This window comes from Vanessa atalanta, chromosome 7 (genome assembly GCF_905147765.1).
Source record: "Vanessa atalanta chromosome 7, ilVanAtal1.2, whole genome shotgun sequence".
In the NCBI taxonomy this organism is placed as follows: Eukaryota; Metazoa; Arthropoda; class Insecta; order Lepidoptera; family Nymphalidae; genus Vanessa; species Vanessa atalanta.
In genome coordinates this window covers 1,770,422-1,782,659 of record NC_061877.1, presented here as the reverse complement: position 1 = coordinate 1,782,659, position 12,238 = coordinate 1,770,422, and the positions used below count along the sequence as shown (strand labels likewise).

At 32.5% G+C, this 12,238-nt stretch overlaps 1 protein-coding gene across 1 annotated transcript; it reads left to right on the top strand.

Annotated features, from left to right (window-relative positions):
• Window positions 1-199: 199 nt before the first annotated feature.
• LOC125065418 (membrane alanyl aminopeptidase-like) lies at window positions 200-11,601 on the top strand. Its single transcript, XM_047672997.1, has 14 exons — window positions 200-777; window positions 1,698-1,850; window positions 2,664-2,951; window positions 3,429-3,609; window positions 4,156-4,427; window positions 4,958-5,126; window positions 5,349-5,526; window positions 5,988-6,091; window positions 6,279-6,452; window positions 6,804-6,991; window positions 7,454-7,630; window positions 10,005-10,151; window positions 10,677-10,755; window positions 11,383-11,601. Exons 1-14 carry the CDS (start codon window positions 200-202, stop codon window positions 11,599-11,601), a joined length of 2,907 nt encoding a protein of 968 aa, XP_047528953.1.
• Window positions 11,602-12,238: the final 637 nt, after the last annotated feature.

Sequence of the window (12,238 nt, the reverse complement as noted above, 5' to 3'; positions counted from 1 at the left end):
TCCTTTAAAAATACTATACATGGGCTGAACAGCTATTCGGCAGTCAAATTCAATTGTTATCTCGTATCGTATCGTAGGTGACATTATCAGCATCGCTCGTCTGTAAATCGGAATCGACCTCTTTGCTATTTGGGATCATTGAGTTGTGAACTTGTGTTCGTATGGGACATTGCAGTGTGTATCAACCGGCCTTACAAAAATGGCCCGGACTAAGTTTAAGTGGCTATTAATTATTTATCTCAGTCTCATTATTTCGAATGATGCAAGGTCAATTCCGATACTACAACCATTGACTTTACAAACAACAGATAGTGTTTATCCCAATGTTATCCAAGAGACGCCCATTGAGACGATCGAAACTCTTACAAAAGACACCCAAAGCGAATTAAAAGAAGTAACAATAAACGGTACACGTGATTTGCAAAATGAATCTTTGATGAGATCTAATGTAAGGCCTGGTCAAGAAGTAAGACGGTATACCGTTGAAATCAAGAGAAATGATAATGTTCTCGAAGGAAGGGCTGTTATAGACGTTCAACTTACTGAAGCAACAAGAAATAATCCAATACTGTTTAACGCGATACAACTGACAGTCACCAATGTTCTGGTCGGTGTATTAACAAGTGCAAATGCAGTGGCAGCAAGGTTCAGACTCGTTAATCAACAATTAGAAATAACGCCAGCTCAATCAGCTACGTCCTATGTTGTGATTGTAGAATACACGATGGCGTTAAGGGATAATGGTTTTGGACTTTATATGGGAAAATATCAAGACACGTAAGATTTATTTTATTTTGAACGCATATAATCATTGTAGTCTTAATTTTAAAGCTTCAAGTATTTTAATGAAATTCAAATGCATAAAATGTATCCATATAAAAAATATATTTTGTGCACACAGAGAATTGGGATGACACGTTCGTAATTCTTGTCCTCCTTGACTCCAGATTTTAATAATTATTACTTTTTTTTACTTATGGTGTAATCTAAATAGTTATCTATACTAGTACTATAAAAGCAAAAGTAACGATCAAGCTAATTAGCTGAATTTGATGGAATTTGATATGAAGCAAGTCTGAACTCTAAGGAAGGACATATGCTACTTTTTTATGCCTCACACCTAGTGACCAATCCCTAAAACGCTAGCGAAGCCACGGGCGTTAACTATTTAGAATCACTTATACATATATATATTTTATTTTACAACCATTCTTATTTATATATTATTTAAATTCTTAGACAAAGAGATCATACCTAATTTCTGGCCACCCAAAATTTACATTTTTTTTTAAATTTATATTCGATATTAATAAGGTATATTGAATGTCATTATTTTACCCATAAGAAGCCAGGATGAGAAAACTAATAAAAAATACAATCAACAATTAAACATGTGACGGATTTCAAGATTATTAGTCGGTCTCACTAAATTTATAAAATTTCAATTATTTTCCAATGATAGAACTTTCGTTGTCATGTGTCTGAATGGAAAAGCATCCAGTGCTTAATATACAGCTAAATAACATCATTTTTAATTTTAAATGAATGCCGGCGCTTTGTTTATTTATCCATTTTCTGGTTCATATTCTTACAGTGACAATGTTACGGTGACCACCATCACAATCTCATTTAAATTAAATAAACACTCAAATACTGTATCATACTTAAAATAATTCAATACGTTTGACACCTTACAGAAATTACATAGCAATGAATCTATATCCAACGCATGCCAGGCGTGTCTTCCCTTGTATGGATGAGCCTAATCTATCTACAATTACTACATTTACGTTTGAAAATATGGGATACGAAAATATAATAACTAATGCAATGACAGCTCCAGAAAGCCAGTAAGTACAATAGTATGCAACTTTAATGTAATCTGATAAGGCAAGCTAGTTTTAATCAAATCACACGGTGTAATTATTGTAACTTTTCGACAATTATAATGGTCTATAACAAAATATAAGCACTAAGAAACTCCTACCATTCGCACTGAATAGAGCCGAGGTGGTGAATATTGTGAATACGAGCAAGCGCTACTGAATTTTCAAGTGCTTAATTTGCAGGGCCGGACCGTAAGTTAAGGGGCCCTGGGCTAACACTACTTAGGGGCCCATCTAAGACATATCTGAACGTAGACTTGAATTAAATTAATTGAATGGGTTCGATTAATTGCAGGACTCGCAGGGCTGCAAACCACACGATTAGTTTAATTTAATAAAGTAATGGATTATTTCGTATTATAGTCTATCTTTGACTTGACTTAGCTGGAGCCCCTTGAATCCACGGGGCCCTGGGCTGAAGCCAAAAAGACATATTGCAGATCCGGCATTGTTAATTTGTGTCTATAACAATTAATTTCGTAATCGGTGGCGAGGGAAAACATTTTGAAGATATCTTCACATATCTTATAAAAATCTTCCACATAAGTATCACTCAACAAGAATTGAAAAAGCGTGTTGGAGTAACCCCGAAAAGGAGGTCTTGGAGTAAAGGCCTTAATATGTCACTTTTGCTAGAGAAATAACTAAACCACACACGGTGGCATGTATTTTACCGAAAAACTGAAACAATATGAGTACTTAAGTTATATTTTTTATCTTGTTTATATAAATATAAAGAAATAAGTAACTATGTTTTAGTGAAATTTTTTTTTTTAGAACTACCTTTAGAGCATTAGAAGGACCACCTTATTTGTGGGGTATGGTAGCACATGACTTCCGAACTGTCGTTTCTCCTGCTACGAATGTTCACTTGTACGTCCGTCAAGGCGTTTCAAATCAAGAAAACCTAGCTGCTACAGCAATTCATAGTTATTATTTAGCTTTGAATGAATGGACGCAAAAACCATACACCGAAATAATAGCAAACCAAGATGGGAGAATGCACGTGCTAGCTCTACCTGACGTTTCACAAGATTGGTATGCGCTGTCGACCGTATGTATTTGGTGAGTTACATATCAGACTTGACAATATAATTAATACAAATTAACATAGAAAAGAATGAAAATATGTAGTTCTAAAATTATATTAGACCATATAAATAGTTTACACGATTATATCAGTCGCGAGAGAACATATCTAATCCTTCTGATGAACCTTTACAAATTACGTTCGTTATTTTCCGTAGATGGTGGTGAAGTTAGTACAGAAATTAATTTAGTTAAATTTTAAAAAGCCAAACGTAACTTAACCGAAAGATTATAAGCTACCGAAATTATATAGGTTTAAGTTTAATCGCCGTTCACAATCTTTCAACAATTCACAATTTGGTGAGATAGATTATAATATAGCGGTATTTACAGTTACATATATATTTTATGATGGTTTAACTATAATTTGATTTAAGATTAATTATTAATATGAATATTAATTTAGTTTCAAGTAAGTTTTCAAGAGCAATAAACATTTTGTTTTTATTTTAGGGAACCTTATGTCCTAACGGAAAATACCGGTTCGGCACTACAAAGGAAACTAGTGGTAGTAAATATCGCTGAAGCAATGTCGAAACAGTGGTTTGGATACGTATTATATCCAGAAAATTGGAGACATCAGTGGATCGTCTCTGGTCTAAGCAGTTACGCCGGTCACAGTATCGCAAAAGCCGTGAGTAAATATATTTCTGTGGTTTGGCGCTAAAAGGGCTAATGTCCATAACCCTTACTTTTAGTAATACAATATAATATACATTGGTTTTTATAAAATATTAGCTTACGTTTTAACGAAAATAAATTTGTTATTTTATAAATGATTTGGAAAATGGCATCGTGGTTAACATTTTCCACAAAAATGTACGTATGTCATTTTACCATCAGGGCACAGAATTATTTCAGAGTAGTTTATTAACCTTTTAACTAGTATTATAATATGTATTTTATTTATCTTTTATGAATAGATAAGAGACATATTTGAAATTTGTTGGTTCCACCAACAATTATTAAATTTGATATTTAATATAGTCTTATATGGCTTAAAAGAGATTTCAAGAGCCGTATTAAATAAAGTAGATATACTAAAATGTTAATTGTTTTACAATTTGGAATCCAACTTTTGTAAAATTATTAAGAACAAACCAAATACGATGCGAAGACGTCTTATTTAAGTCATGTATGCTGTACTGGAAAACGCTTAATTTATTCCAATGGTTTACAGTTCCAGACAAACCCTGAAGATACTTCATTAATCGATATGGACGCGATATTCGTAACAGATATCATCCAAGAGAGTCTCCTCCGTGATTCTTTTGAAAATTCTCAACCTCTGGAGCCAGCAGATAACATATTTGTAGAAAATCGCGTACGACTTAATATTAATGGTGTTTTAAAATACAAAGCTCCGGCGATGTTGAGAATGTTCAGATTGATTCTTGGAGATGACGAAACAGATGTTATACAACGCGCTGCTAGAGCACTTCTAACAAGCAGGTGAGATAAAGATAAGGATAAGCTATCTCATTTGTAAAGAATTACTGGTATGTGAAATAGTTTCTGATCTGTGGAATCAAAATTTATTTTTTCTTATTCGAAATATAAATATTACACTTTAAAAGAAAATACTCATAATTTTGAAACTCAGTTGTATATCAACACGACATTCTTCTTATACTTCACGGTGTGCACGATTTAAAATTTTCTGTAGTACATGATATTTATTATCTGTCATACATACACTCGAGTTGGATTAATTTAATTAATATCAGTAATTATTCTTCGGATATAATTGGGAGGGGCACTGGCAGGCTCAAATTTTACACATTAAATTGTTATCACTAAAGTTGTTTTGAATCAAATAACCGACAATTTTGGTCTTGGTTTTCGATGTCCAATCCTTACTCGCGTGGGCTAATTGATTTTTCCTTTTATTAAATAGTGGTAAAAAAAAACATAAACTATGGATGATAACAAAATAAAATTGGTATAAATTGTTGTATTCATTTAAATAACATCCATTACAGATCCTTACAACCTATAAATTTGCAAAACTTTTATGATTCTATTATAAGCGAATTACCCGGTGAAAACTTGGTTGATTCGAATATAGAATTTATGCAAAACTGGTTAACTAACAACGGATACCCTCTTATCAACGTAAGACTGCATCAAAATGGCGTGGTCTTATCACAGGTAATACTTTGATAATGATATATATATATATATATTTTGTTAAATATTATAACTACAGAAATTCTTGCCAGTTCTTTTCCACGACTACCATGACTTTTATTAACATAATCTACTGTTCATAATTTCATTTTACCTTGTTAATTGACAATACAAAAATACTTAGGAAAACGTCATTGTATGGTGTGACAATAGACAATATTTTGAAATTGACTTTATTTTCAGCAACGATTTGGACTTACCGTCGTATCACAAGTAAACTATTTAATTCCAATATCATACACTACTAGTGTTAACCCAAATTTTGATGATATCAAGCCTGAGTTTATGATGGATACTACACACGAATTAAATTTCGCTCTAGAAGATGATGACTGGGTTATATTCAACTTACAAGGTCAAGGTAGGTATTATTGCAGCCAAGTTTGTGTTTTTCCTGGTAGTAATCTACCGATACATTTCTTACGTACATAATCCAACAGACTACTACTTACATAGTTTTGTATATTCATTGTAAACTGTAATCTTGCATCGTCTTCATCGAACGAATTTCAGAATAGTTATGTAGAAGTTATTATAAAAGTATTTTTTTTTTAATTTATATTTTTAGATGATAATACATTTATTTGATAAGTGGTCACCCCCACTCAAAGACATAGTTCGAAACTTTAGAAATTAATTATTTATGTCCCTGTAATAACACTATGCCAGTAATAACACTTATCACTCACCCAAACTGAAACACCACAGTACTCAGTAATGCTGTTTGGATAGGATAACGATAACTGCATGGTTCCTACACAGACGTGCATGAAGCCCTACAAAACATTAACAATAAATTTTTTATATTTCCTTTTCTTCTAGGTTACTATCGCGTGAATTACGATGATCAATTGTGGGACAGGATTATTGCAGCGTTGGAAGATCCAGAGACCAGAGAAATAATACATCCATTTAACCGAGCTTCTGTAAGAATTAATATAACTTTATCTTAAAACCATAGTTTTTCATAATATGTTCTTAGTAAAACCACTTGATTGTTAGCATCTTGGCAACCAAACAAGCAACAATTTATTACAATATATTAAAAATGCACAGTTATTAAATTCGTTTTTGGTTTAAAAAAATACCTTGAACATTAGAAATATGTTTTAGCTACTTGATGATTCCCTTAATTTGGCTCGAGCTGGAAGACTCGACTATGACATTGCATTCCGGATTGCACTTACAATGGAACATGAATTAGATTATTCCGTCTGGCGTTCGTTCGTAAGAAATATGGACTTTTTGAGGAAAAGACTCTTCGAAATGGATGAAGAAGTATATGTCGTAAGTACCCTAATATTTTCATCATTATCTAAATTTTATAAAAAAAATGTGTAAAGCTATTTTTGCAATTACTATGTGTAAATTAACCGACCAAATTACGTACCAAAGATTTTTAGTGCCACTTTAAATTGAAACAGTTGAAAGTATCTGGTACTTTAAATAATAAATTTTCTAGTTAAAGACACTTTAAAACTAAATAATCTAACCTATCCTTATATAATTGTTTGTCAGTCAACTACTAACTACTGAGTCTAGAAAAATGAAATTTAGAAAAGAGCTTTTATTTTAACGTAACGTATTCTACGATTGTATAGTATGTACTTAGAGTATTTATACCCTTTTTTTTTAAAGAGAATGGTACGCAGAACGATCCCGTTATTTGAAGAAGAACTTGGTTTTGTACCAAGTACTGCAAATGAGCCTGCTATGGATAGACTTACGCGAGGTTTGGTGATGGACCACGCTTGTCGTTCTGGATACGACCCCTGCATTGCAGCTGCAGTGGACTTATTTTATGATCCTAATGATAATGAAGCCGTGTAAGTGTGAACCAAAAGTAAAACTGTATAAAATAAACTTAAGAATATTATTCGTGACGATTTAACTAGGAGCTGAGTCTTCGTAGTAGTTGGGTCATTAATTTAACTGAATACTAGGATTTAAGCAGGTATGCAGCGCTGTATTTTAATTGACTTAATCTGAGTTTATAATTCGACTTCAGGGGCAAAGGAAAATATCGTGAAGTATATGTATGTCGGGTGAAAATCAGGCACAATTGAATCCACTATTTCACGTTTGAACAGCGAATTTGAATAACCTTCGAACCTTTTCAAAGAGAGGAAGTATGTGGTAGAACGTTTACTGGCTGTTTCTTTTAATACTTCACTATAGTTTTAAAAAACGGTGACTACCAATATTTTCAAAGTGAGAAACGATATAGTGGTACAATTACTTTATGTGGCTTCAGTATAAAATTAAATAAATGATTTTATTTATTACAGAAATCCCAGTATACCGAGTGATATAAGGCCAGCAGTATACTGTACTATGGTGAAAGTTGGTGATGAAGGTGTAATTGATGCCTTACGCGATCGATTAGAGATCGAACCTGTATTATACGAACGTGTCGTCATATTAGAATCCCTGGGTTGTTCGGATGATGAGGAATTTATTAAAGAGTAAGTATTATTTTGAAATAACGATTGATATACTCTTCTACATTTTTATTTATATACTAGCTGACCCGGCAGACTTCGTACTGCCACAATCGATAAATAAAAAAGCTAAACTTTCGTATAAAATAAATTTTCAAACAAACAATAGGAATTCGTAATTAATAAAAAAAATGCTTGATATAAATGCGGTTTTATTATTATTATTTTTTTTTCAATTAATTACATGTGTAATTATATATTACACATGTCATTAATATATAATTTATTATTATATTTTATTTTTTTACTGTATTTGTCTTTCATGGATCACAAATTAAAAGATACGCCAAATTGCTTCGTTGCTACTTACATAGCTTACATCTGGTACTGTGATACTTCATAATTTCCATCGGTTATAGCGAAGACGGCCATATCGCTACCTTTCCTAACCTATTTACATATGTACTTTAGACTTCACAGAGTTACAATGTTCTACATTAATGTGAGTTTCAAAAGCTTTGGACAATATTGGCGAGTATGGCACAATCCAACGATTGTCTACATGAACATTTTGTCCTTTTACCCTCACAACTACCAATCGACCATTGTCCGCAACTGATCGCCGACGATACAATGAGTATCCATTTTTTCCCGTGATGGTTTCAGCAATCAGGTCTCTTGGGAATCGCTTCGAACACTTGCCGTCGACCATACAGTTGAAAACTCTGCAAGGTCTATACCTTTAGTTCGAGTTTAGATACAGATAGATACACGGGTATCATGTGTTTGGTAACTACTGCATGCAATTTTGGGTCAACTGTTTCATAGCATTTATAATTAATGTATTTTTCTGATCCAAGCTGTCTTTGGTTCAAACGGATGTAAGTCAATCGTTCAGTCTCAATTTTGACATGCATGTCAACTGCAAACTGATTGAAAAGCACCTCAGAATATGATAGTAATAAGATTTACTTCACCTTCACGGATCATGAGTCTTTATGAATAGAAATTCATAGCAATAACTTTTTGTGGGCACCTGTTTGGCATCAGCGCCTGTTACTTGTGTAACCATTTTTATATTAAAATGGTATCCATCTTCCCCCTGCCAGACGATCAAAGGAGATTGTAACACATCATAAGTCCTGTGTGTTTCAGATACACGTTTCAAATGATTATTACGACGATGAAGCACAATATCTCTAGATTGTAAATTTTCTCCTACAATGACATCATCCACTTCGTCAATGATGAGCGAATTGAACCTCCTTGTGTGTCATCGGCCTCATAGGCATCGACTCATCGGCAGGTGTTTTGTCAGCTCGAATGACTATATTATGACTTTCAGATGGCATTCGATCCAATGCTATTTTGAACATGTTTACTAAATTGTTGTTCCGATGAAGAAAATATTGTAATTCATGGACAATGGTTCTCTTCACTGTTGGATTGTGAGCACAACGCTTACCAACTTCCGCATCTGAATTGCCCATAATCATCCATCATCTTTTTTTTATTACCACTACCATCTGGTAGTGGTAATGATAATAGCGTAATTTTTAAAGATTTGTATATAATTATTTCTAATACATATTGCAATACTATTCCAACTTGAATATTATAAAAAGCGATTATAGTATAATACCTTGAAAGTGGGCATGATGTCATCTGGAAACAGCTGTTATATTGTTGAATGTTGGCCAAGAAGAAAAAGAGTATAATAATATATAGGAGGATAGAAGGATGCGGAATGCACTCTTTTTCATAAGAGGAATCAATCGACAATAGATTCGATCTATTTGTTGGTTGGTTTGTTGGTTACCATGTTGCAAAAACATGATTATAGCGTCGATAATGACATCGATACCGAGCATTGATACTCAATGTTTATTGAGCACTAAACATTGATGTTAATTGATGACATCGGTGTTTTTTTGTAAGCTTTGCGTCGTCCTAAAGGGAAGAAATTATTAAATTTGAGAAATAGATGTAACGATGTTTTAAATAAAGCAAAATCAATTTTAAAACATCTATGTTTTATTGTCTAACATCGATGATCATCAAAAATCAATAATAATCGACCATCCCTATTTCTAAGGAAAAACAAAGTTGTTTTTATTAATTTTCCTAGCATTATTATCATACTTACTTAGTTTTAGCGAGACTAACGAACAGCAATTCATTTTTATATATATAGATTTTTTTTTAATGAAATCGCACATAATAAATAATATTTAACTAAAGAAGGCTTTTACAAGAGTTAAAAATCAATTTTAAATAGTTGTATTAAATATAAAGCTACCACCAGTCCAGAATGTCAATTCTAAAAAAGGTTAAATAAGCCATTGAATATTGTTATTTTTGTTTAACATTCACAAAAATACTATTTTTTTTTTTTTAGTTTACTTCAAGAAACTGTTGCCGCTACTACTGATTACACTCCTGAGGAAAGAATGAAAATCTTTGCCGCTGTCGCCTCTTCGAGTTTTCAAAATTCATGGCTGGCATTGGAATTTTTGACTACACGAGCTGGTGCAATAAGGAATATGTAAGTTTTATCGAATTACAAAATATGTATGCACTTATTGTAGTAAACCCTCTTTGGCCGTACCTACTGTTCCTTTTCGCAACATAGAAGGAAGAATTACGGCTCGATAAGGACGAAAGAGAGAGAGAATAAGTAGAGCGGGATACAAAAATGATAAAAAATCCTAAAGTATTTACACAACTTTATTATACTCGACACTCTCTTCAGTAAACGTGACTATGCGATAGCCTTGGAAATATAGATTCGTAGCTAAATTGGTTAGGTATGGACCTAATCTACCTCCTCGTAAATAGTCGCCAACAAAACACTCCAGTACCTTTTACCTACCTTTGTCAGCCGGCTTTTTGTTTGTTTGGAAGTTATTGACGTGGTCCCAGTCCCGGTTCTGATGACACGCGATAACTATATTATATAGTAACTATATTTAATACTTATTTGTGTGTAATTAGGTTTAAATGTCACTAATCCTTATTTAAGTGGTATTGATATAATTTCTGTTTTATGCAAATGATGTGATTGTTTTAGGTATGGCGGAACAGACAAACTTGACGAGGCCATATTTATTATGGCTGATAATATCTTGAACGAAGAGATGGCAAGTGATGTAAGTAAATTTACCTTTTTTTTATGATTATGATGCCTTTAAATTCAATGTGATCGCGCAGCATTGAATGTGCCAGAAACGAATGATAGTAACTTATACTTTAATTTTACTTCGTAGTAGGGATTTGTACAAGCCCATCTGGGTAGGTAACATCCATCAGATGTTCTAACAACAAGCAGCAATACTTAGTACAATTGTGTTCTAGTTTAGTGAGTAAGCTAGTGTAACTAAAGGTACAAGGGACATAACATCTCGGTTCCCAAGGTAGGGACGTATTGGCAATGCAAGGAATGGTTAATATTTCTAACAGCGCCAATGTGTATGCGCAGTGGTGACCACTTAACATCAGATGGCTCATTTGCCAGTCCGCTTATCGATTTCACAAAAAAGGCTCATTCCACTGTGGTGGGTGAGTGGTAAGGTGACGGAATTTCATTAAACACGGGCTTCTTCACGATGTTTTCTTACATCGCTGAGCAACATATGATTTATTTACACAAATAAAGTACATAACATCCAATAGTGCGTGGACAGTTTTTAAATGCAGACCTTTTGGTTAAATAGTTCCCTAAACATTGGATCATGGAGATTCCCTACATACTTTACATGGTTAATATATATTCGCAGTTTAACGTTTGGGTAAATTCATTGGATTCGATAAGCAACCTTGGCGATTCGTCCGTCGCAGCCACAGAAGCACGGAGAATGATTGCTCAAAATATTATTTGGAATAACAATCTAAAGGAACAAGCTTACGACTGGATCAACACAAACAATGCCCCTACAATATTTATTTCAACATTTTTAGTAACTTTATCTTTATTAATAACTTTAATTAATTATTAAACAATTTATTTATTATTTTTAGTAGTAATATTTTTTGGTCTTTTTGTTTATATAAATAGTAATATTGTTGAATTAACTTGATAAATGCTAACTAAGTTTAAGGACTAATATTTTATTTTATTCAGTATGTTCTAAAAATAATGGATACTCTTTTCTATCTACTGAGATAGTAAATGTAGTTATTTTTGTAACGGTTTTTCATTTAAGATAATTATAGCTTAACATTATTTGAGCGTCACGTCTTGTTATATTTTGATTTTTAACTAGAATGTTCGACGTTTTTATTTTATTACCTAGGTCGTAAGGTTTATAATCGCATACATAACCTTATTTAATGGAACTCGTCATTATTGCACAAAGTGAATTTTAAGTAAATAATTATAAATTTATTTTTATTTTTAGTGTTTATAGTATTAATATTTTTATTGCATTTTCACTCATAAGTGTATAATACAAGGAATAGTTTATATAGAAAACATATTTAATGGCTTAATAAGTAGATAAATAAGTAATTATTTCCAAATCTTTAGCAATCGCGTCCTCTTGCTTTTGATTTGGAATAATAAAATAAAAACATTTTAAACGTAAACAAATTTATTTTTCATATAAAATATTAGGTCTTAGATAAGATTAATTA

Coding starts and splice junctions, on each gene's coding strand:
- LOC125065418 (XM_047672997.1), top strand. CDS start 200: ATGGCCCGGACTAAGTTTAAGTGGCTATTAATTATTTATCTCAGTCTC. Junction 5,127..5,348: donor ATGGCGTGGTCTTATCACAG/GTAATACTTTGA, acceptor CTTTATTTTCAG/CAACGATTTGGACTTACCGT. Junction 7,631..10,004: donor GATGAGGAATTTATTAAAGA/GTAAGTATTATT, acceptor TTTTTTTTTTAG/TTTACTTCAAGAAACTGTTG.